This window comes from Anomaloglossus baeobatrachus, chromosome 4, assembly GCF_048569485.1.
Source record: "Anomaloglossus baeobatrachus isolate aAnoBae1 chromosome 4, aAnoBae1.hap1, whole genome shotgun sequence".
Lineage (NCBI taxonomy): Eukaryota > Metazoa > Chordata > Amphibia > Anura > Aromobatidae > Anomaloglossus > Anomaloglossus baeobatrachus.
The window spans coordinates 691,654,440-691,681,766 of record NC_134356.1 but is presented as its reverse complement, the minus strand read 5'-3'; the positions used below and the strand labels follow the sequence as shown (position 1 = coordinate 691,681,766).

At 43.4% G+C, this 27,327-nt stretch overlaps 1 protein-coding gene across 1 annotated transcript; it reads left to right on the top strand.

The window, feature by feature from the left end:
* LOC142302964 (olfactory receptor 5G9-like) lies at window positions 1-27,033 on the top strand. The gene is made up of 4 exons (XM_075344066.1): window positions 1-397; window positions 1,358-1,432; window positions 1,676-2,037; window positions 26,116-27,033. Exons 1-4 carry the CDS (start codon window positions 1-3, stop codon window positions 27,031-27,033), a joined length of 1,752 nt encoding a protein of 583 aa, XP_075200181.1.
* The last annotated feature ends 294 nt before the right edge of the window (window positions 27,034-27,327 follow it).

The following is a 27,327-nucleotide window of genomic DNA, read 5'->3' as shown; positions in this document are numbered from 1 at the left end:
ATGACTAGGGAAGAGAAAGAGGCCCTGTTATCCTTGAGAAAAATTTTTAATCTGATCATCCGTAGCGCTGATAAAGGCGGGGGTATTGTTCTACAAGATAGAGACAGCTATATTAATGAAGCCTTGAGAATGCTTTCCAACACTGTACACTACAAAATTGTTGACGTTAAGGAATACCAGGACTCCATTTTAAATTATCACGCATTAATCAAAAGGGCTGTAGATACTGGGATTCTCAACAAAAATGAGTATAAATTCTTGGAGAGAAAAAACCCTAAAATGGCATTCTATTACCATCTTCTTAAGATCCATAAATGTTTATCCAACCCTCCTGGTAGACCCATCATCTCGGGAATAGGGTCCCTTACAGAAAACTTAGCAGCCTATATTGATTATTGTTAGGGCCAGGTGGACGGGCAGACCCAGGAGGTGGATCCACTGGGCTGAACACCTCACCGAAGCCAAGGTGCCCGGTAGCCGGAGCACTACAGGTAGCAGGACAGTCCGTTCCGAGGAGTAGAGTGCAGAAGTCCCTGGGACCACGGAGTCACTGAAGGTAGTCCGGGTGACGGAGCTCAGGTTCGGAGGCCGAGATGACGTCAGGCAGAGTCCGGAACCGCTGGAGTGAGAAGACGGGTCACCACAGGGATCGGAGATGGTAAGGACTGACGGGATGGCAGACAGTCACCGTTCGGGGTTCGGGTATCGTCCGGACCGGTTGGCGAGGCAGGAGTGGCTCTAGGAGAGAGATAGGTAAGTATATCACCAGACACAAGGAGACCTGACTCCTAGCTAGCAAAACACGAAGAACAGGCCCCGCCCACTTGGACATTAAACCCCTTTATACCCTGTACCTGTGTGTTCAATATCCTGTCAGTGAACGCTGGCCCTTTAAGAGAGGGTCAATGACCGCGCGCGCGCCCTAATGCGCATGCGCGAGGCCCGGGTGCCAGAAGCCAGAACAGGGAGCGGTGAACAGGAGACAGAAGAGCCGGGCTGGAGAAGGGATGCCGACGGGTGCCGGGAGCGGGGACCGGGCTGCCTGGGGACCGCAGGTGCTGGAGCATGGAGGCTGTGGAGCGGGGGACGCCTGGCAGAGGAGCCAGGGAGCGAGACAGGTGAGCCGGGGAGCGTGGCAGGGGAGCCGGGGAGCGTGGCAGGGGAGCCGGGGAGCGTGGCAGGGGAGCCGTGGAGCGTGACAATTATACGATGAAGATACATGTGACGAACCTGAAAAGTTACCTTAGGGACTCCCCACACCTTATAGAGATTCTCAAGGGGATTGTATGGAAAGATTCCTTCCTTTTTATTACTTTTGATATTGCATCGCTATACACTAATATTTCTCATAATTTAGGGCTGGAATGTTTTAGACAATTTTTGGAGATTGATGAACGTCTACCAGGGACACAGAAGGATTTTATGCTCAATAGTATGTTGTTCATTTTGGAAAATAACTTTTTTACTTTCCAAGACTGTATATACCGTCAATGTTGTGGAGTAGCTATGGGCTCGAAAGCAGCACCTACCTTTGCTAATTTGGTAATGGGGCTTTTTGAAATGCGATATATATACTCATCGGAATTATTTAAACATGTGGTCATCTACAAAAGGTACATAGATGACTTATTTATTATCTGGGATGACGTTGATAATAATTATTCATTATTTTTAGAGAGCATAGAAAATAACACCTGGGGCTTGAATTTTTCACCCACAATAGACCGTAGCTCTATTGATTTTCTTGATTTATCTATAACCCATACCAATAATGCTATTTTGACCAAAACTTTCTTCAAAAGGGTGGATAGCAATGGATATATAGATTTCTCCAGTAATCATTATGATAAGTGGCTACTTAATATACCTAAGAATCAGTACCAAAGGATTAGGACAAACTGGACAACGGATGAGGATTTTAAGGATCAAGCTTCAATTCTGAAAGAAAGGTTTCTTGACAAAAAATACCCCTTGGCCACTATTAAGAGAGCTTATCAGGTCAATAAGGATCTTAGAGAAATAGATCTCATTAAAAAAGTGGGTACCCCTCAAGAAAGAGATAATCGAAATAATGACAATTTTGCCTCTAATTTTCTCACTACTTTTAGCTGTGATGGTGAATTAATTAGAAAGATTTTAAAAAAACACTGGTCCATACTGCATAATGATCCCTATTTAAAAGAAGTGTTACCCGTCCACCCAGGGATTACGTTCCGTAGACCCTCTAACCTAAGGAACCAACTGACTCCCAGCAGGCTAAAAAATAAAGTTAAGTCAGTTGACTGCTGACGCCACTACAGGGGACCCACTTACCAACTAACGCAGGCTTCCTTGCATTATATCATTCGGCTGCTCTGCCATCTCCTCTTCACTGGAAGCATTCCTGCGTCTATTGGATTAACATACATTAAGCAGGATACCTCATCTGCAGACCCACCACGTACTCTTCTGATGCTCTCTGATACACTTCTATGTATAAATCAGCTTTTTCCGTGATTTCCCCTTCATTGGAAGGACTTTCGCTTTTCCTTGCTTGAAATTCCCCTGACCTAACAAGATACATCAGGTGAAGTTTATCACCCCGCACAACAACCTATTTACAGCGGTACACTCTAACATACTGACCTAGTCAAATTCAGCGATACGCATAGACCAGCAATCATCTGAGACTTACGTCGTGCATTAAACATATCCCTTAAGTTATTACTTCTACCAACCCTGCCACACGGATAACCTGAAATTACTTCGTGACGTTACCTTTCTTCCACGTGATCGGACACTCTATCCGATGTTTACTTACCATCACTAACCAGTTTTCCTGCTGTGGATACTTACTCTGGTGCATACCAAATCACGGCACGTCATTGACGGGCACTCCGCCTAGCATCATATACACAGGTTTACCTGCAAGACCGCGTGCGCAGTCTTTCCATTTGTTTTGACGATCAGTTCTGTCTCCTGTTCACACTGATGTAATTTGACAGCTCTTTTTACACATATAGTCCTAGTGTCCCTGTAAAAGATCCAGTTGGATCGAAACGTTGGACGGACTATTTTTTGTATATACACAATAAAACATTTTTTTTCAAGCCAAATCAAGGATTCTTTTATTACATTGTGGTGTGCCGGATATACTTTATTGTATTAAAAAATAAAGTTAGTCCAGCCATTAACAATAGTGCTGTAGGGTCCTACAGATGTCATACCAGGAATTGTGCTTGCTGTAAAAACATCCAACATGGAAGGGTTAATTTTGGTTTAACTCCGGGGGATACAGAGTTTATGATAAAAGGACATCTCACATGTCAGTCTGACTTTGTTATTTATCTGATAGAATGTGATTGTGAAAAACGCTATATAGGTAGGACGACACAAGCACTACATAATTGCATGAACTCCCACAGACATAACATCAAAGTGGGTTTCATGCTCCATGGCTTATCACGGCAGGCCACTTTAGTCCATGGAAATAAAATTAAACTTAAAGTCACCCCTATTGAGCAGATACCTCCACATGTTCCTGATAGAATTAATGTCCTAAATAAAAGAGACATTTTGGATACATAAACTTAACACCCTTAAACCCCGGGGTCTCAATGAAATTACTGATTTATTCCATTGCGTATGATATATGATGGTTTTTTTTATATTTTTTATATTTTTATACCTTTGCTAATCCTGTTAGAGGGTTTTATTTTTGATACATTTACATTTCTGATTTTGCCATTAATTGTTTTATGCATATATATTTTTTTTGGCATAGTATAGGCTACGTTATGTTTTTATGTGATCTTATGAGAACAATTTTAGAGTAATTATTATATTTTATACCCCTTTTAAGAACATTTCTTCTATGCCAGCACCCTTTTTATACTGAACATAATTGCTGGTCTACCTTTGTGCTTTTCTGTTATATTTTTATCCTCTCGTTTCTTATGTGGTATGTCCTATTTCACTTTTAATCTAGCCCCTCTACATGCTTTGGTTGGTTTAGCGGGTTCTCCCGATGCAGCGGAGCTGTCACACAGACTAGTCCGGGTTCCCGGCTTCTTGCTAGCATGCTTGTCCTAGTTATTCCTTACACGCACCAGTAGGTATGCCAGGGCGATTGGTAGGTCTTCACCTCCACTCTTATTCTCTGCACTTCTCGTATCTATTTGTGAGCCTTTGTATGTTGGCACAGACACTGTTGCTATCGCTCGGGTTGTACACATGCGCTCTGTATTCTTTCCCACACTTATGAACTCCTTTAACCTGCCTGCCCCTGATACATATCCTTGGCGCAGGCACGGTTCATCTTTTTCCCACGCTATTGAACTCCAGTGACCGCTGTCAGTATATGAGGATCTGTAGCGATTTCACACACTATTCTCACTGTCTTTACTCCTGGTTCTTTTTAGTCGGAATAGAGATATATATACTTGTCCTAGCTTCACTTTCCTTTATAGGTTGTTTCACCCCCAGCCTTATATTTGTCCTCTTCAGTAATGTTTTCTTCTTTATATAAAAGAAGATCATACGCCTTGGTGGCTACGGTGGTTCTAGCTCTATCTTAATGTTCTGCACTTATACAAATGCATGTGGGTTCTGGTCCCTATACATACTTGTAGTGGGACATACTCTTACATATAACACACATTTATATTTTATATATATAATTTTTCTCACACACATCACAATAAATACACAGTTTTTGAACAATTTTTAAAGTTTATTTTTCATGTAAGTCCTGTATGTATATATCATCACATTTTTTTATTATGCAAATGTATCCATTACTGCATTGCTCGTTTTCCCGCTCGTTTTTTTCAAGAGGGATGGTCCTTGGGACGTCAATGTGGCTATTTAATGTATGTCTGCTTGCACAGTTGTAGATTTGATGTTTCTTTGGTGCTTGACGGTCCTGAGGAAGGGAGCAGAGCTCCTGAAACGCGTAGACCTATGCCATTAATAAAGACATGTTAATCTGACATCCTACAAGTGATCATTTGGCGCGGCATTATCACCCCTCTCTACTTTTCTCTGTTATCTGCTATTTTAAAATGGCAGATGAGAATAAGTACCCTTTCTTGCCTCCATTTTAATCTATAAGGCCGTTGTAAAGGGGTTAATATTCATGTTCTATTTGTCAAATATACATTGCATTAAAAATATGAAATATGTAAAAGCATAAATAATGCAATGTAAAAATTATTTATTCAAAATTATTTCACAAAATGTTAATTGAATATTGGGGGATTTACTCTCCTGGTAATAAAGGAGAGACAGGAGCAGCCCCCGAATGACTTATTACCGTATGACAAATAGAGCTAAAAATACCCTATCTGCGGGGTGTATGTAGACTCAACAAATCATATCTGTGCAGTAACATCATATATAAGGCTCCATTGTGCTCCGGATATTATGATGATTTTATATTGTGTGTAGATTCAGACTTTACATTTGTTTGTTCGTTTATCATAAATTATCTTTAAACTGTAGGATGCAGCACTAAGAGCTACTCCGGAACAAGTACAAGATTCAGAGATGGATATTACACATATTACCAATTTACTACAGATTAGAAAGATTCTTCCAGACAACTTTTCTGTAGAAATTCCCGATCTTCTCAGAGATGCACCAAAAAAACTCTTGGTTTTCCTCCTTACAGTCTTGTTCCTTTTGTAACTTTTGATAAAGAAAGACATGATGAGAATGCAAAAAGGAAAATGAAAGTTCATGTAGGTGAAATATTTTAAATTTTTTACTTTTACACTTGAGCAAATTCTATTATTTTTAGAATTCCATTAAATTATGCATACACTGTTGAGCATAAGGGTAACAAAGTATTGCGCATGGGACTTTAAGGCTCCTTATCTCACCATCCAGTAAATCTTAGAGCGTGAGACGACCTTCATATTATAGACAATCATCTTGGCTATCTCATACATAAACAGACTTGCAACTATTTAGGATAGGATTAGTTATGCAGATTGTTTTCACATCCCTGCGCTGTTACTGTGTTGCTCTTAAAAATCTAACATTTTATTTTTAATATTTATTAGAATTTTGGAAAGCAACCTTGGCATTGAAGACTGTCTGAATCCTTCTGGGCATGCACCCAATCAGATTCAAGCTTGTCTGTACAAGAAACTTATCCCGGGTCTCTTGTTGTTGCATACTGGTTGACTCACTTCTGTATGTGTGAGGTTTTCAGACTTTTTGCCTTGTTTTGTCATTTTGCTTTAATCTGTTTTTTTTCCATTGGCCAACTTGCTTCCTGTTCTGTTGCCCTCACTTTGCCCTCAGTCAATATGGATTCCTCAGCTTCTATGTTCCTGCCCTGTTCCCTGCCATTTAACTGCTTAAGCCGCCTCAGCTGATGGACCAGTGCTTCTGAATCCTGTTGCTGTCTGCCTGTAACCTGATCTCCTGAAATCTTTGGAGGATCTACCTTTCTGCCATCATTTGCTTTGGATCCCTGCAACTTGTGTCCACACAGGACCTTCTGCTCTGCCATGGACACTTACAAGTAGGGCTACTTTCCATCTGCGATATTCATGGGCGAGTGCAATCCGATAAAAAATTGGATTGCTCTCGCACCAGTGTTTACCAATGAGACAGTTTCCTCTGTCCTGTTTTTCTCCACACGAATCATGCTCTCGGTACAATCACAGTATGTTGCATTTTGCACTGAGTCTTGTCTCCCGCGTGTGTAAAATAGCACTGCACTTGCATCTTATGCGACTGCAGTGCGGTACACACAGAGATAGACCACAAAGGAGATGGGGAGAAAGTGCTCGCAAGATTGCATCACAGTCGCATGACCCTCGGCTGACACCGCATCAGAGGGTCCTTAACATACTGTATCACTTCTGATGCTCCCGCATCGGTAGCAGTATGCAAGTGGAAAAGAGCCCATACAATAAGAGAGACTGAATTATACCTTGAGACTTCTGCTGAACTTTGAGGATCCATTCCTGCTTAATTTGTTCCCAGCCTCTGCACCCTGCAACTGTTTAATCCTTCATGTTTTGTGCACTAACTTGTATGAAGTAAAATAAGAACTCTTAAGCAAATCTTTGTCCCTGTTTTTCCCCTTTAACCTTGTACTAAACTACATACAAACCATATTTAACATCTTACAGTTTGTATCCAGCTCCAATTTCTCCAATTCTACCCACAAGTCTTTAATTGACTTAAGGGGCACTGTGGGGACAATCCAGCAGCTGTACTTCTTTGTAATTGAATCATTTTATCCCTAATCTAAACAAATGCTTTTGGCACGTTGTTCTGCAGGAACACTATGTTGTCCTTTCCATACAAATAGTACCCGAGTGTATGAAGTAACTCATCTTCTAGGATACTCCCATATAGCTCACCATTGAGACTACCATCAATTCTGGTCATAAATCAAAGAAACTTAGCTGTGAAATAACCCCATATCATCAGGCTCCCTCCCCCAAATTTGATAGTTTCTTCAATTTGTCTATCCATTAGCCCCTATTTCCCTTTTTTCTTTGAGAGACATTTGTATCCATCAAAGCCTAGTCTATTGACTTTCGTCTCTTCACTTCAAATCACCAGCTTCCATCTTCTACTATTCACTTTACAAACTTTTTTGCAAAATTAAGCTGAAGCTTCTTATGATAATATTGAAGTCTAGGATTCTTCCCATATTTTTGGGCAATTATTCCAGACTTGTGTAACTAAGCATGTACGCCACCTATATTTCCCTATATTGTTGTGTTTGTCACGCCAGAACTGATAGACCTTGCGATGACCCAATTTGTTGACACCAATATTTTGTCTGCACATTCACCTCTTGGCTTTTGAATTGATGGAAGGACTATTCTTCCAGGTGTCCTGGCCTCACATAATGTTGTTTGGTAATTTTCTTGTCCAAAAGAATTGTATTAATGAGATGGAAGATGATGTTTCTCTTTTCTTGGTAAATCTTCTTCATGGCCTCTCCTATATCGAGCCAGTGATCTTTCACTTGGAAATCAACCTAATGACACACTGAATTATTTGGGAATGTGAAAAAAGTTACAATTTGTAGTTTACAGGAAGAAAAAGATTTTCCACCATCCAGAACAAAACAGTAGCAATGCAGTGACATGACAGGAATATGAAAAAGTTATCATATGCTAAATAAATGCAAGTCACATTTATGTAGGAGATATCCAAGATGATTGTCTATAAAAAGAAGGTAGTTTCACAATAGAAGCTTTAGTGGATGGTGAAATATGGAGCCTAAAAGTCAAACGTTTAAAACACTGTTACTGTTTTGCCCATCAGTGTATTTTTGGGAAGTGAAAAAATAGTTAAGTGGCTGTAATATTTAGAAGTTGAATCAATTTTAAATATATATGGAGTTGAGCAAAAAATTCACTTGACTATGGATCAGTGGTCGCGTTGGTTGTTTGTGGCCACTGGATCAGAGACCTGGGAATCTGACTCTACATGCTGGCCTCCTTGGCGTCTCTTCTGATCAGTAATTTTGGATGTCCAAGTGGCATCACAAAGCAATGGTCACATTGTCAATGTATGGCCTGCTAATGAGAAGAGGTGTATGCAGGGGGCATTTGTGCAGATTTTATTCAAGTGCTGATTTTAGTAAGTGCACCGCAGTTATTCATGGCATGAGTCTAACATTCATCTCTCATCTCTTCATACAGGTATATATGAGCATCTCATCTCCTCTCCTCTGCTGAATTCTAACTCCGCTTTCTGCTTATAGCAATGAAATGGTATATATCATTAGTTCTAACTGAGTTTGTTCTTGGATGTAGAAACCTTATCTCACTTGCTCATGAGGTTTATGATCCTGCTAGCATGCAAGCTTGTTTGTTGTTATTACAACTTATTGCCTCTTTTTGTCTCAAGTTAGCTGATTGATTAATGATCTAAATTGACCCAGATCTAAGCACAAACCTTTCTATAAAGTAAACCTAGCTAAGGGGAAGCATTTATACAGTAAGGCATGTAAGACAAACAAACAAACTTGCTGCACATTTTTGTGTATTGCAAAATGTTTCCACCCTATGTATTTGTACCATCTATATGCTAGCTGCTTCAATCCCTCATTTTTACCGTTCTTTCACACACCCAATGCACTCCATCTATATCAGTCCTTCTCTCCTCTCCTATGTACAGCTCTCATGCTCTTTTCAAAATTATAAACCATCCAGATCCATTCACTCCCACCATGCAACATAATAGACACTCTCATAAATCTCTTAACCACATGCTCACTCTCTCTATTCTCCTTCTCCTTATAGCAGGAGATATTGCACCTAATCCAGGACCTTCTTATAATAGTAAGCTCATTTCCTTCTCTGCTATACTCAGAAAATCCCTAAATCTCATTAATATTCCTTGCATGCCTTCTGTCTCCTTTAAATGTGCCCTTTGGAACTCACGCTCAGTGTGTCACAAACTCTCCTTTATCCATAACTTCTTCATTTCCAATTCCTTTCACCTCCTGGCTTTTACTGAGACCTGGATTCAGCAGTCAGACACCACCGCTGCTGCTGCTCTTTCATATGGTGGCCTACAATTTTCTCACACCCCTAGACTTGACAACAGATCAGGTGGAGGTGTTGGTCTGCTGCTTTCCCCAAACTGCACTTTTCAGGTCATCTCTCCTGTGCCCTCACTTACCTTCCCTTCTTTTGAAGTTCACACTGTCAAGCTTTACAGACCCATCTCCCTGCAAGTAGCAGTTGTGTATCGCCCTCCAGGCCCAACTAGTCAGTTCTTGGATCATTTCGCCACCTGGCTTCCACATTTCCTAGCCTGTGACCTCCCCACTCTTGTCATGGGGGGACTATAACATCCCTATTGATGATCCCCTCTCCCCAGCTGCCAGTCATCTTTTATCTTTAACCTCCTCTCTTGGCCTTTCACAACTAACTAAGTCTCCTACACATGAAGGTGGGAATATGCTGGACCTGGTCTTCTCCCGTCTCTGCTCAGTGCATGATTTCACTAACTCTCCTCTCCCACTCTCTGACCACAACCTTCTTTCATTCTTGGTCAAGAGCTGTAAACTTCAGAGTAAATTGCCAGTCATCACTGGCCCCAATATCCTCCCTCTCATGAGTCATGACCTGACTCAGCTGTAAAACATTATAATGATACCCTACAGAGCATCCTAGATGAAGCTGCACCTGCTACATGCAGAGCAACTCGGGGTAGATGACAGCAGCCCTGGTACACGTTGCAAACACGCTTTCTCCAGCGGTGCTGCAGGTGCGCTGAACGTCTGTGGAGAAAATCCAATCTAGCTTAAGATTTCATCCATTATGCTCAAAACATATAATGCTGCACTTCACCTCTCCAAACAAGCATACTTTAACACCCTCATTACCTCTCTAGCCAACAATCCTAAACAACTCTTTGATACTTTCCATTCCCTCCTCGGACCAAGAGTTCTGGCCCCAACCATCAACTTCAGCGCAGACAACCTGGCCAATTATTTTAAAGAAAAAATTCACCATATACACCAGGAAATTTCCTCACAGCCTCATAACACCACACATTGTCTGGCCTCCTACACTTCATCTAGCTCACTTTCACTCTTTGATCCATTCACAGAAGAAGAAGTTACTAGGCTCCTCGCATCTTCTCGCCCTACTACATGCAGCAGTGGCCCTAATCCCTCACATCTCCTTTAATCTGTCACCCCAGCTGTCACCACTCGCCTAACTAAAATTTTCAATCTCTCTCTCTCCTCTGGTGTCTTTCCCTCCTCCTTCAAACATGCAAGCATACACCCATTACTTAAAAAACCATCCCTGGACCAAAATTGTGCTGCTAACTACAGACCTGTCTCTAATCTCCCATTCATCTCCAAACTCCTAGAACGTCTGGTTCACTTCCGTTTAATCCGCTATCTGTCAGAAAACTCTCTCCTTGACACTCTACAATCCGGTTTCCGCTCTTTACATTCTACTGAAACTGCTCTTACTAAAGTCTCTAATTATCTACTAAAGAACTAAATCTAATGGTCACTACTCCCTGCTGATCCTACTGGATCTCTCTGCTGCATTCAATACTGTGGATCACCACTATGCTCCTCCTCACTATGCTCCATGCTATCGGGCTCAAGGACACCGTTCTTTCTTGGTTCTCCTCTTACCTCTCTAACCGCTCATTCACTGTATCCTTTTCATGCTCCTCTTCCCCTTACGGTCGGGGTTCCCCAGGGTTCAGTCCTAGGCCTCCTCCTTTTCTCTCTATACACAGCCCCTATTGGACAAACAATCAGCAGATTTGGTTTCCAGTACCATCTCTATGCTGGTGACACTCAACTGTACACATCTTCTCCTGACATCACCCCTGCACTATTACAAAATACTAGAGATGAGCGAGCCTCTAGAGGCTCGAGCTCGGTTCGGTTCATCTAACGAAGGCCCCGTTCGAGTTCGGTTCAGCGAGCCGTTCGACGAACCTCTCGAGCCCCATTGAAACCAATGGCAGGAAAACACAAACACATAAAAACACATTATAAATGTACGCATACAGTTAATAAACATTGCCATAACACTTACCTGTCCCCGCGATGCCTCCTGCACTCTGTCTCCCGCCATTTTTCCTTAAGATAATCACTGCATCCTCCCGGTAACCAGCACTGATGATAGGACCTATCATGACGTCAAAATAGCATGTGACCAGTCACGTGTCTATTATCTCATTGGCTACAGACTGGTCACATAACTAGACGTCATGCCAGGTCATCTTATTGCATTTCTCCGGTACGCAGTGCACGTTTGTGTATCTCCGTGTACTGGCGACATGCTCTGGCACACAGTCAACTCCCCGTTCTGCTTCCCCGTTCTGTTATTCACCAGCTGCCACAGCTGGTCAATAACTGACATCACCATTGCTATAGCAACGTGCCTGTCAGCGGTAACGTCCCCGATTACAGCCAGCAGCTTCTTCTCACTCACGGAGTGAAAAGACTGTACGGGAAGCAGCAGCGTCCTTCCTCCCATGCAGCCCTGTCTGATATGGCAGAGCTGCATGGGTTGAAGGAGAAAGAAGACAGAAGACCATGGATCGTGGAGGGATAAGAGGGAGTAATAAACATGGAGTCTGTGTATTTATTTCTATTAAAGTATTTTTTCTGTGTGGTGTCTTTTTTTTTACCCCTTTTTGGAGATTCTTAATGGCCAGGTCAAACTTGCCTGACATTAAGAATCTCTGGCTTAATACTAGCTAGTAAAACAAAGCTAGTATTAACTCACTTTTACCCAGCAAGCCACCCGGCTTCAGGGCAGCTGGAAGAGTGTAATACAGCGCCAGATAATGGCGCTTCTATGAAAGCGTCATTTTCTGGGGCTGCTGCGAACGGCAATTCGTAGCAGAGGGGCCCAGAAAGCTCGTGCCAACCTGTACTGTGGATTCTAATCCCCAGCTGCCTTGTTGTACCTAGATGGACACAAAAATATGGCGAAACCCACGTCATTTGTTTTTTAATTATTTCATGAAATTCGTGAAATAATTAAAAAAAACGTGCTTCCCTACATTTTTGGTTCCCAGCCGGGTACAAATAGGCAGCTGGGGGTTAGGGGCAGCCCGTAGGTGCCTGCTGTACCAGGCTAGCATACAAAAATATGGCGAAGCCCACGTCATTTTTTTGGTGGGCAAAAAACTCCTGCATACAGTCCTGGATGGAGTATGCTGAGCCTTGTAGTTCTGCAGCTGCTGTCTGCTTTCCTGCATATACTAGTAAATGGAGCATGCTGAGCCTTGTCATTCTGCAGCTGCTGTCTGCTCTCCTCCATACAGACAGACAGCAGCTGCAGAACTACAAGGCTCAGCATACTCCATCCAGGAGTCCACAAAAACAAGGAAATCCAGTATCCACGTCCAGATATATAAAACTTGATTTTTATTCACATTCGTTAAAAGGAGTGATGCATATCACATCCGAAACATAAAATCCCACAAGGGGGAATCAAAATACAGATGCGCCATTCTAGATAAAAAAAACACAACAAACAGAAAAATATTTTTATTATAAATAAAACACAACACAATTTGTGACTCCATCTTTATTGAAATAAAGAACCCCCCTCCGCAGTAATCCTGGGTCAAGTGTCCCGCACCATCCAATCTGGATCCAATATCATCCGATCGGTTTGCTGGAAGGCAAAGCGATCAGATGATGTGTCAGGTTCAAGGGCCTGAATCACATGACACAGCAGGTGATTGTATAAACGGCTTTTATACAATCAGCTGATGCATCAGTGCAAAAAAAAACAAACTACACAATTTAGTGCAGACTCCTGTCTGACGGCATCAGCTGATAGTTTAGCCGGCCAGGTGGTAAAAAGCCAGCCACACCGCTCGACTTTTAGTGTCAGCTGATTCCGACAGGTGACTGCATCAGCTGATCTTCGCCAGGTCTGAGAAAGAGAGAGAGAGAAAGAAGAGAGAGAGAAATAGAGAGAGAGAGAAAAGAGAGAGAAAGAAGAGAGAGAGAAAAGAGAGAAAAAGAGAAAGAAGAGAGAGAGAAAGAGAGAAAGAAGAGAGAGAGAGACAGAAAAGAGAAAGACAGAAAGAAGAGAAAAGGGGGCTTTACACGCTACGATATCGTTAATCTTTTATCGTCGGGGTCACGTTGTTAGTGACGCACATCCGGCGTCATTAACATTACCGCAGTGTGTAACACTTACCAGCGACCTTAAACGTCCTCCAAAGTGTTGAAAATCGTTCACCATGGAGAGGTTGTCCTAAAACCAAAAATTGTTAATGGTTGTTTACAAATGTTGTTCCTCATTCCTGCGGCAGCACACATCGAACCTCACCTTACCTGCGTCCTGCCTGCAATGAGGAAGGAAGGAGGTGGGCGGGTTGTTCGTCCTGCTCATCTCCACACCTCCGCTTTGATTGGCCGGCCACTTAGTGACGTCGCTGTGACATTGCCGTGATGCCAAACGCACCTTCCCCTTAAGGGAGGGATTGTTCGGTAGTCACAGCGACTCCGCCGACCAGGTAAGTGCGTGTGACGCTGCCATAGCGATAATGTTCGCTGCGGCAGCAATCACACGATATCGCATGCACGACGGGGACGGATGCTTTTGCGTACGATATCGCTAGCAATTGCTAGAAATATCGTAGCGTGTAAAGCCCGCTAAAGAAGAGAAAGAAGAGAAAGAAAGGAGAGAGAGAAAGGAGAGAAAGAAAAGAGAGAGAAGAGAGAAAAGTGGGAGAAAGGAGAGAGAAAGGAGAGAGAAAGACAGAGAGAAAGAGAGAGAAAAAAAGAGAGCAATAAAGAGAGAGAGAGAGAAAGAGAAAGGGAAAGAGAGAGAGAGAAAGAGACAGAGAGAGAGAGAAAGTAGAGAGCAATGCAGCCTCATTCCATGAACTGCTCCGATGTTAGAGATGTGTCCTGCAGCTCACAGCTGATGTACGGCTCCTCACCTCAGTGCATAATTAAATTATAATTATAAATATATTTTAAAAAAAAGCTCTTTACCGAGACTAGAACTCGCAACCTAATGCTTCTTAGGTGAACGTTCTATCCACTCAGCTACTGACTCTAACGATAAGGATAGGCAGTAATTTGGTAATCTTGAAGTCTGCATTGCTGAAGTCTCTGCTGACCATGCAATTCACTTCATTTCTTCGTGGAGCTGATACATAGCACTCGGGTTCTGTAGCAGTGCTGACAGTGTCGTGTGGATTACGTCAGATCTGGAGAGGTATTTGTGGATTTAATAAAATGGTGAAACAGGGGGTTTTTGTGTCTTTTATTCCAAATAAAGGATTTTTCGGTGTGTGTGTTAATTTACATTCACTTTCAGGTTGATCATGGAAGGTGTCTCGGGGAGATGCCTGGCATGATTAACTTTTTATTACCTCGATTGCCACCGCACCAGGGAATTTAGGAATGAGCTGTATAGAGTCCCCTGGGACTGTCGCATCTAATGGATGCGACTATTACGGGCGGCTGCTGGGTGATATTGTTAGGGTGGTGGGCTCCCCAAAACGTGGTGCTCCCCATCTTGACAATACCAGCCTCCAACCGTGTGGCTTTATCCTGGCTGGTATCAAATATGGGGGGAACCAAATTTTTTTTTTAATTTATTTATTTATTTATTTAGCTGCACGATATAATTCAAAATAAAAAAAAAAAATAAGTTCTTTACCAGGACGGCCGAGACTAGAACTCATGACCTAATGCTTCATATGACTGAAGTCTCTCCTGACAGCACGATTCACTTCATTGCTACGTGGAGCTTATTCAGTGTGATGGTGCTCTACTGTGCTGCTGCATCTTCAGGGAGCAGAGCTGACCGTGTCGTGTGGATTACGTCGGACCTGGAGGGGTATTTGGGATTAATAAAGGGGTGAAACAGGGTGGTTTTTTGTCTTTTATTCCAAATAAAGGATTTTTCGGTGTGTGTGTTTATTTACTTTCACTTTCAGGTTGATCATAGAAGGTGTCTCGAGGAGATGCCTGGCATGATTAACTCTTTATTACCTCGATTGCCACCGCACCAGGGAAATTCGGGATGAGCTTGGTAGAGTCCCCCGGGACTGTCGCATCTGATGGATGCGGCTATTCTGGGCGGCTACTGGCTGATATTGTTAGGGTAGTGGTCTACCGATAACGTGGTGGTCTCCATCCTGACAATACCAGCCTCCAGCCGTGCGGCTTTATCGTGTCTGGTATCAAATATGGGGGAACCACATTTTTTTTTCATTTATTTATTTTACTGCACGATAAAGACTGGCCCGCCGGCGTTTGTGATTGCTTGCAGTGAGACAGCTGTCACTCACCTTGGGGACGTGTCTGACTGCAACCAATCATAGGTGCCGGTGGGCGGGGAAAGCAAGGAATAACGAATTGACTAATGAAGGGGCAGCCATTTTCTAAAGAGGAAAAGACGCCGCAGATTTGTGACAGACGTGGAGCGAGACGCCCGTGATCGGTGAGTAGGAAAGGGAAGAGGGAATGTGCTGGGGATGCAGGACGTATGCAGATAGCAACATGTGCACATAGCCTTACTGTGAAAAGCCATGTTTATGGTGATCGAACCATTCTCTAACCTAACTCAAACTGTCGAGCTTTTAGCAAAAAGCTCAAGTTCGAGTTCGATCTCGAGCACCCCCCAAAATCACTCGAACATAAAATTGGCGAACCTCGACGCTCGAACATCGCTCAACTCTACAATGTACTACCGATTGTCTGTCCGCTGTCTCCAACATCATGTCCTCTATCTAAAACTGAACCTGTCAAGAACTGAACTTCTCCTGTTTCCTCCATCTTCGAACCTTCCGAAACCCAATATTACCATTTCTGTGTGTGGCTCTACCATTACGCCCCAGAAGCACGCCTGCTGTCTTGGGGTTATATTTGACTCCGATCTCTCCTTAACTCCCCACATTCATTCACTCGCTCGTTCTTGTCAATTCCACCTCAAAAACATCTCTAGAATTCGACCTTTTCTTACTCTTGATTCTGCAAAACTCTTACTGTCGCTCTCATTCATTCTCAACTGGATTATTGTAATTCTTTACTAATTGGTCTCCCTGTTACTAAACTCTCCCCTCTCCAATCCATTCTGAATGCCACAGCCAGGATCATTTTCCTGTGGAACCGCTTCACTGATGCCTCTGCTCTTTGCCAGTCATTGCACTGGTTGCCTATCCGCTACAGAATCCAACATAAACTTATCACTCACTCACAAAGCTCTCCACGGTTCCGCACCACCCTACATCTCCTTCCTCATCTCTGTCTATCACCCTACCTGTGCCCTCCGCTCTGCTAATGACTTAAGACTGACATCCTCAACAATTCAAACCTCCCACTCCCGTCTTCATGATTTCTCACGAGCTGCACCTATGCTCTGGAACACACTACCAAGAGCAATCCGATTAATTCCCAACATCCACACCTTTAAGCGGGCCCTAAATATTCATTTCTTTAGACTAGCCTATCACCTCATTGCCCTGATCTAATCTAGTCCCTTTCTTCCCTTCATACAATTTACTTCCAATTCTTGTCCCCTGTACCTGTATAAATTCTCACCAATGGTTTCATGTAGCTGGCTTTGAGTACCCTATTAAATAGATGGCTGGACCATATATGACAAACTTTTCTCCCCCATTTACCCTTTGTGTCTCCACTATTTCCTCATAGATTATAGCTTACGAGTGCGGCCCTCACTCCTCCTGGCATCTTAATTTTGTTATTTTGTATTGTCTCATATTGTCTGTACAGTGTCCCCTCTGAATTGTAAAGCGCTGCGGAATATGTTGGCGCTATAGAAATAAAACTTATTATTATTATCACCAGGAAGAGGTTTGCATGGCTCAGGGTCAACAGCCATGGACATCCCACTTGGCTGCTAAACACAGGTCTTGTGGACCTTTTTGCTCAACTTTTCATGTATGCAATAATTTTCTCTCGTGCGTAATAAGTTTTGTGCTGTTTACTGATGAAGTATGCTAAGTGTGCTACGATATCATCGTACATGGCTAAAATTAATAGGGTTAACATAAATTACCATCTTTTCAGTTAGCCATTAAAAGGTATCAACCACTGAGGACTCTCAGTTCTTTTAAACAATTTTTTATCTCTACTGGCTAACACGGTACAAAGATATATTTTACTTGTAGGGTTAACATAGTCCTTTTTAAAAAATATTTCTGTTTAAATATATTTTCTCGTGTATCTAATATGACAGTCTCACTTTTATGATCAAGAAATCTAAATCTCCCACAAAGTCAAAGAAATATGAGATACAATTGTGAATAACAATGATTGTAAATGAAAGCGACATTTAACTCACCAGGCAAACGTCTTCATGTGATCTATGGTCCATTCCTGATGGCTGATGTAGACTAGTTTAATTATGGGTGGAGGTCAATATGAGCAGTTTGATAACACTGAGGCTGCACACTGTGTATATTATACACAATGACTGCACAGTTTGCTCAATACATAAAATTCCATTGCCACAGAAAGGAATTACTATTATAGAGGTTTTAAATACATTGAAATAGTTAGGACACCCCATTTCTTTAACACGTGTGAGATGTGCAGCCTTTATCTAATGACAGACTCCTGCACTGGGTCGTTAATGCTGAGAGTGTCTTGTACTTCCTATAATAAGACTAAACTAAATGAGTTTTCTTAAGCTATACTAAACTTGTTGTTTAGCTATTTATCTGTCATCTATGTATTTATCTAATTACAACATGTAAAGCAGCATGCAGCCTTCACTCCATGAGAGATCAGTGCTGCTAGCGGTAACAGCGGTAACGCTGACAGACGCGTTACCATAGCAACGGTGCTCCCGGAGCTGCGGTTAGCGGTGACGTCACCGCTAACTGCGTTGCTATGGCAACGGTGATCTCCGTTAATGACCGGCTGTGTCAGCCGGTCCCTAACGGAATGGGGAGTCGACCGTGTGCTAGAGCATGTCGCCGGTACACGGCGATACACAAATGTGCACGGTGTACCGGAGAGATGCACTCACAGGTCCTACATGACGCGTCATAGTCATGTGACCAGTCCGTAGCCAATGAGATAATAGCCACGTGACTGGTCACATGGCTATTTTGACGTCACGATAGGTCCTGCATCACTGCTGGCAGTGCTGGTCACCGGGAGGATTCAGCGATCATCGGATGGAATAGCGGCAGGAGACAGAGTGTAGGAGGGATCGCGGGGACCGGTAAGTGTTATGGCAATGTTTATTAACTGTATGTGTACATTTATAATGCATTTTTATGTGTTTGTGATTGCCTCCCATTATATCCTATAGGTTCGAGTTTGGTTCATCGAACGTTCGACGAACCGAACTCGAACGGCACCTCCGTTCGACGATCTGACCTCGAGCCGAACCACGACCGGTTCGCTCATCTCTACCGCTAATCCCCTGAGTGACTGAAGTGAGCAGCGCGATAAGCTGTGCCGTCACTTAGGTCACTCGCGGCCAGCTGGAGTCCTCTGCCCGATCATCGCAAATCACCTGAGTGAGGGCACTGCTGATTGCGGAGCTCACTTCATTCACTCGGGCGACTTGCTGTCACATTTGGAGGACTTCAGCTATGGCCACGGGTAACCTGAGTGACGTCATCGCTAATCGTGCTGCTCACTTGAGTTGCTGCGTGGAGCTGAAAAAGAGCAGTCGTAGTCTGTGGCCGTTCCTGTCTGCTTCATGTAGCAGAACTGAGATCATCGTGGGACCTCCTGTGGATTACGCCGGACCTGGAGGGGTATTTGGGGAATAATCAAGTGGTGAAAGTGGGTGCTTTTGTGTCTTTTATTCCAAATAAAGGATTTTTTGGATGTGTGAGTTTATTTTCTTTAACTTACAGGTTAATCATGGAAGGTATCTTGGGGAGACGCCTGCCATGATTAACCTAGGACTTAGTGGCAGCTATGGGCTGCCATTAACTTCTTATTACCCTGATTGCCACTGCACGAGGGCAATTCAGGATGAGCCGGGTAGAGTCCCGGGACTGTCGCATCTAATGGATGCAGCAATTCCGGGCGGCTGCTGGCTAATATCGTTAGGCTGGGGGGCTCCACATAACGTGGAGCTCCCCATTCTTGAGAATACCAGCCTTCAGCCGTGTGGCTTTACCTTGGCTATATCAAAATTGTGGGGGACCGCACATCATTTTTTTTAATTTTATTTATTTATTTTACTACACTACATAGACCCACCCACCGGCGTCTGTGATTGGTTGCAGTGAGACAGCTGTAACTCAGAGTGGGGGCGTGTCTGACTGCAACCAATCATAGGCGCCGGTGGGTGGGGAAAACAGTGAATACGAGATAAAATAATGAGCGGCCGACATTTTCAAAAGTGGAAAAGCTGGCGGAGCTTTGTGACAGCTGTGCAGCGCCACACCTGTGATCGGTGAGCGGTGACTATGAAAGAGAGAGGGAGAGACCGACCGACGGACAGAGAGAGAGACAGAAAGACAGAGCGATCGACTGACAGAGAAAGAGACCGACAGACAGAGAGAGATTGACCGACATCGACAGAGAGAGACTGAAAGACCTGCGTTATGTATGTCAAAAAAGCAAGCGAACCGCAACACAAATGCAGTCCAATCGCATACTGGTTGCGTTTAGACCCACATCATTGGTTTCAATGGGTGGAGAACGCAGCTACAACACACAAAAGAAGTGACATGATGCTTTTTTTTCTGCAGTGATTTTTGGCATCCAAAATGCTGCGTTTCAAAACGCAGCGTGAGCATTGAATTTTTGGACTTCTCATAGACTTTGCTGGGGAAGCAGAACACATGCAATTTGGCACTGAAATGCTGCTGTCCAAATCGCAGTGTTAACGCGGGAAAAAACGCAACGTGCACACATAGCCTAACTCCTGTGAGTAATGCTGTGCACTGGTAAACTTGGTGCTCATCCCTCTGTGAGCCGATGGAAGTGTTTGAATGGCTCACACTAGGGGTTACAGCAGCATGATCAGATGTATTGTGTAATAAAAAAATTGAAACAGCCTGCCCATCTTCCCCAGGACGTGATCTGCTTACGGTTGACTGTATATGGGCGGAGACTAAAACTGTCAATCAGTGATTTCACACCTCCTTGGGCCATGTTCAGGCCAGTGGAGATTCAGTTTGTTTGCTGCCAGTGAACTGAATCTACAAAGGTTCGTCCATCTCTATTTGCATCTGGTGGTATCAATAGTTGATTGACAGCACAGGCTTCTACTCCAGTTCTGGGGGGTGTTGAGTATTTATGGTGTTACATCTTCCTTGTGATTTCTCTATTTTACTGAACAACCTCTCCCAGAATGCTGCCAGTCGTACATTCATTTGGAAGTGGTTTGGCCTGTACTCCTGTGTCTGTCTTGTTCTGATATTTGTTGCCTGACCCCGGACAGTTGCTTGATTTCCCTTTTGTCTGCGCTCTGTACTTGTTCTGATCACCTGATATTTTGACCCCTGTACCATGACCTGAATAATACTCAGTTGACTTCCTGAATCCTATTCGTGTTTTCTTGTAAACCTGACCCTGATTGGTTGCATGACTATGGGGTACTTAGAACGCTGCGACATCGCAAACCGATGCTAGCGATGCCGAGCGTGATAGTACCCGCCCCCGTTGCACATGCAATATCTTGTGATAGCTGCCGTAGCGAACATTATCGCTACGGCATCTTCACATGAACTTACCTGCCGTGCGACGTCTCTCTGGCCGGCGACCCGCCTCCTTCCTAAGGGGGCGGGTCATGCGGCATCACAGTGACGTCACACGGCAGGCGGCCATTAGAAGTGGAGGGGCGGAGATGAGCGGGACGTAAACATCCCGCCCACCTTCTTCCTTCCGCATAGCCGGTGGAGGCAGTTAAGCAGATGTACCTCACTCCTGTGGCTTCACACACAGCGATGTGTGCTGCCGCAGGAATGAGGAACAACATAGTATCGCCTATCGGTGCGATATTACGAAAACGACCAACACTACACAGATCACTGAATTACGACGCTTTTGCGATCATTTATCGGTGCATCTAGGCTTTACACATTGCGACATTGTTACCGGCGCCGGATGTGCGTCACTTTTGATTTGACACCGACGATATCACAGGTGTGATGTCGCAACGTGCAAAGTACCCTTATGTCTCTGCTTACTGCCTGAATACTACAAGCTCTCCTGGAACTTGTCACGAGTTTACCTGACTTCATTGCTGTCTGTGCTACCTGTAAGTAGTTACTGTGTCACACCCTAGCTTAGTAGTAACTAGCGTCACAGGTCTCTAGTGTAGTTTTCAATTTGGAGCATTTTTTTAAAAATGTGAATCCCTTTAATATATTTATAACTTTTGGTGTTTAAAAAGTTGAAAAACACAAATAAACATAAAACTAAAAAGCATTTTCATTTGCAGCAATTTCATGAACAGTGTATATTATTTTCATAAATGTGGCTTAAAAAGATGACCACAAATTTTGCAAATCAAAAAAAGAAAAGAGACCTAAATAAGTTGAAATAAGCAAATCAGGGCCATGGTTGTCTGATCAATCCAACTGACCAAATGACAGAAAATTTAAAAACTTTGTTGCTTGGGTCATATTTTATGGCCTATGCAGAAATAACTTAATAGTGTATTTAGGGATAAGCGAATGTATTCACCACTATTCGATATCGATGGATAACAGGCTATTTGAGACATTCGGTATCCAACGAATAAAACAACATCCGCTCTGATACTTTCATTTTCAGTTCTCCCTTCCTGGCGCCTGTTTTCCAGCCAATGAACATGTCTGATGTCACTTGCCCTCACAGTAATGCCGCAGCCATCTTTGTTGTGGTGTTACTGTGATTGGTTTGGCTGCACAGCATCATTTGGGCTATATACGCCAGCGGCCATTTTGTGAACTTGCAGTCATCGGGGAGCTGGCGGGAGCTGGCAGTGTAGATAGACTGTCTGTCAGCCTCTCTCTCTCCCCCCTTCTCTCAAACTCACCGATCACTGACCGATCATCGGCGCAGTGCTGCACGGCTGTCACACTGCTCTGGCGGCTTCTCCTGCTTCTGAAAATGCCGGCCGCTCATTATTCCATCTTGTATTCACTGGTTCCCCGCCCACTGGTGCCTATGATTGGTTGCATTTAGACTCGCCCCCACACTGAGTGACAGCTGTCTCATTGCAACCAGTCACAGCCGCCAGTGGGCGGGTCTATGTAGTGCAGTCAAATACATAAAAAATGTTGCAAGATAATATTGGCACCAACAACATATGCAAAACACAATACAAGAATTGTGAGACTAATTGAAAAACCCGTAATTCTGTGCCCCGCAATTTTGATGCAAGCCAAGATAAATCCACACGGCTGAAGGCTGGTATCCTCAGGGTGTGGAGCCCCACATTATTTTTGGGCTGGGGGGCTCCCCATATCAGGCAGCAGCTGCCCGGAATTGCCGCATCCATTAAATGCGACAGTCATGGGACTCTACCCGGCTCATCCCGAATTTCCCTGGTGCAGTGGCAATTGGGGTAATAAGGATTTAATGACAGCCGATAGCTGCCACTAAGTCCTAGGTTAATCATGGCAGGCGTCTGAGGCAACCCCCATGATTAACCTGTAAGTTTAAGAAAATAAACACATACACCCGAAAAATCCTTTATTTGAAATAATAGACAAAAAAACACCCTCTTTCATCATTTTAATAATCGCCAAATACCCCTCCAGGTCCGGTGTAATCCACAGGAGTTCCCACGACTCTTTCAGCTCTGCAACATGAAGCTGACAGGAGCGGCCATAGAACACCATCGCTCTCTGTCAGCTCCACGCAGCAACTAAAGTGAGACGTGTGATCAGCGATGACGTCACTCAGGTGACCCAAGGTCACAGATCTCAGGAGGAGGACTCGAGCTGGCTGCGGGTAACCTGAGTGACGGCACCACAGAGCTGCAGTGTAAAACATGGGAACAGAAACGTCAATGAGCAGAGCTGCAGTGTAAAGCATGGGAAAGAAAATGTCAGTGAGCAGAGCTGCAGTGTAAAGCACAGGAAAGGAAACGTGAATGAGCAGAGCTGCAGTGTAATGCATAAGAAAGGAAACATGAATGAGCAGAGCTGCAGTATAAAGCATGGGCAAGAAAACTTGAATAAGCAGTGCTGCAGTGTAAAGCATGAGAAAGGAAACGTGAATGAGCAAAGCTACAGTGTAAAGCATGGAAAATGAAACGTGAATGAGCAGAGCTGCAGTGTAAAGCATGGGCAAGGAAACGTGAATGAGCAGTGCTACAGTGTAAGGCCCGTTTCACACGTCAGTGAAAAACAGTGACGTTTTTCACTGGCGTGTAAAACACGCACATGTCCCTCCGTGTGCCGTGAATCATGGCACACGTGGGTTGTCTAAGTGCAATCCGGACTCCGTTATCCGTGGCCCGTGATTGCACTTAGAAATCAACTCACCTGCGCCCGCTCCCGCTGTCCATGGTGCTAATCGCTCCCGCGGTGCAGCATCTGGCCGGCGGTGACCCCCGCAGCAGCTGCTTCCGGGTCGGCTGTGTCGTGCATAATAAATATGCGCAACAGTAATCAACCGGCTTAGAAGCAGCAGGGAGAACGGGCTGCAGAGGACATCGCTGGACGCCGGGTGAGTTAAAATGTTTATTATTTTAAAAGCACGTTTTTTTCTGGCACGTGTTTCACGGACCACACCACTGCGTGGTCCGTGGAACATCTGTGATGCCAGAAAAAAATGGACATGTCTCCATGCAGCAATCACGCACACGCGGGTACGCCGCACGGAGACACGTGCAGTGAAAAATCACTGATGTGTGAGCAGACCCATTCATTAAAATGGGTCTGCGTATGTCAGTGATTCTGGTACGTTTAAAAAAAAGCACAAACGTACCAGAATCACTGACGTGTGAAAGGGGCCTAAAGCATGAGAAAGGAAACATGAATGAGCAGAGCTGCAGTGTAAAGCATGGGAAAGGAAACGTGAATGAGCAGAGCTGCAGTGTAAAGCACGGGGAAGGAAACGTCAATGAGCAGAGCTGCAGTGTAAAGAATGACAAAAGTGAACGTGAATGAGCAATGCTGCAGTGTAAAGAACGGGAAAGGAAACATGAATGAGCAGAGCTGCAGTGTACAGCATTAGAAAGGAAACGTGAATGAGCAGATCTGCAGTGTAAAGCACTGGAAAAAAAACGTCAATGAGCAGAGCTGCAGTGTAAACCATGAGAAAGGAAACGTGAATGAGCAGAGCTGCAGTTTAAAGCATGGGAAAGGAAACGTCACTGAGCAGAGCTACAGTGTAAAGCACGGGAAAGGATAGCTTCCCTATATTTTTGGTTCCCAGGCGGGTACAAATAGGCAGCTGGGGATTGGGGGCTGCCTGCTATACCTGGATAGCATTCAAAAATATGGCAAAGCCCATGTCATCTTTTTTTTTAGTTTTTAGGAAAAATAACTTAAAAGAAGGGCTTCCCTCGACTTTCCATTGCCAGTGAAGGTAACACCCAGTAGTAGAGGTTAGCAGCCAGTAGCTGCTTGGGTTATTCTTAGCAATAGAAAATGCTGCGGTTGCCCACACATTTTTTTTTTTACCCCTAAGCCTCGGGTTAGGTTTTTTTTTAATTTTTTATTTTTTAATGATTTTAAAAAAAAATATTGACATTGGCTTCACCATATTTTTGTATGCTAGCCAGGTACAACAGGCAGGTACGAGCTGCCCGCATCGTCCAGCTGCCTATTTGTACCCAGCTGGGAACCAAAAATATAGGGAAGTCCTTTTTATTTATTTCATGAATTTCATAAAATAATTTAAAAAAAAACGACTTAGGCTTCGCTCAATTTATTTGTCCAGCCAGGTACAACTAGGAAGCTCGGGACTGGAATCCGCAGTACAGGGTGGCTCAAGCTTTCTGGACCCCCCGCTGCAATTTGCAGTCCGCAGCCGCCCGCTCATAGATCTTCTGGCGCTGTATCCAACTCTTCCAGCTGCCCTGGTGCCAGGTGGCTTGCTGACTAATAATGGGGTTAGGGCTAGCTGTGTATTATCAGCTAATGCTGTCACCTGGTAATCAGGTGATGCCGTCAGGTGACCGCATCAGCTGATCAGCGTCAGGTCCTGGAGTGTTTTGACGTCTCTCGTGAGTCTGCACAAAAGTGAGGATGTATATATTTTTTTCTCTCTCTTCTGCTCTCTCTCACTCCCGCTCTCACTCCCGCTCCCACTCCCGATCTCTCAATCGCTCCCGTTCTCTCTCCCGCTCCCGCTCGGTCCAAGGTGAAATTATTCGGATTTCTCATAGACTTACATTGGGGGTCGAATATTCGCGAATACTCGAATAGCGGCGAGATATTCCCCAGATATTCGGCAAAGCGAATAATAGGGTATTCGATCATCCCTATTAATATTGTGAAATTTTTGAAAATTTATAACAAAATAAATTGACATTATCAACAATATATAAAGAAAATAACCAAGATTGCACAGGGGTTTTTTTAATCAAAATCTTGAGTGTATTTAAGAAGGTCTAATGATCTCAATCATTAACGTTTCCTGATCTGGCACTATATCATGAAAAACTCACCGTGGTGTAATGCTAAAAATAATTTTATACATTTGAGGCTAAAATTCATTTTGAGTTTTTTATTTTGCTTTTCATACAGGAGAACAATGTGACTTCGGTGAATGAGTTTTTTCTTTTAGGATTTAAAGTCGGACAAAATTATAGAATTTTCCTTTTCCTTTTGCTTCTCGGGATTTATTGTGGGACAATATGTGGAAATCTCCTGATCATCGCCCTGGTGTCCACCAGCAAGAACCTCCACACTCCGATGTACTTCTTCATCTCACAACTATCCATCAGTGACATCTTGTTACCCACAGACATTGTCCCCAACATGCTCCACATCCTACTAAAGAATGGAGCGGCCATTTCTTTTATTGGCTGTATGACTCAGTTTTATTTCTTCTGTACCGCAGAATCATTTGAATGTCTTCTCCTCACAGTGATGTCCTATGACCGATATGTGGCCATCTGTAATCCCCTCCATTACGTCTCCATCATGACAAGTTCGTTTTATGTGAATTTGAATATTTTGTTCTGGTTTCTCTGTTGTTGCAATGCCTTCACTTACACATTATCGGCATCAAGGCTGAATTTCTGTGGGACGAATATCATTGACCATTTTTTCTGTGACATTGTTCCTCTAATGGAAATTTCAAGTTCGGATACATTTCCTCTGAAACTTCAGATGTGTTTGTTAAGTATTCCAATGTTGATAATTCCCAGCATAATAATTATTATTTCTTATGGTAACATTATACGCACCATCTTACGAATCCAATCTAATATGAGTAGACAGAAAGCCTTCTCCACCTGCAGCTCCCACCTCACTGTGGTCTCCATATTTTACCTCACTTTGTTTAGTGTGTATATTCTTCCAGCTAATGAACAAACAGCAGAAGTTAATAAAATCATGTCCTTGTTATACACTGTATTTACACCATTAATTAATCCCATTATTTATAGCTTTAGAAATAAAGACATTAAGAAAGCCGTGCAGGAAACTATTATAACCTAAACAACGAGCAGAGTAGATGATTTGGAACATCATTCCCTATTAAATTAATCACAGGAAGAACGAGCAGTTACATGCTATTATTGAAAACCTATATAAAAAAAAATGGATTGCTGTTTTGGTCCAATATATTTTAGAGCAAGTTCTAGCAGCTATATCCTGTGACTATGATCTACTGCCTTTATTTATTTATTTATCCATTTATATGTTTTATACTTACATCTTTCGATATACATTTATTCCATGTGCGTATTTTTAATGAAGTTTGAATGTTTTTGTCATTTTATTTGATGCGAT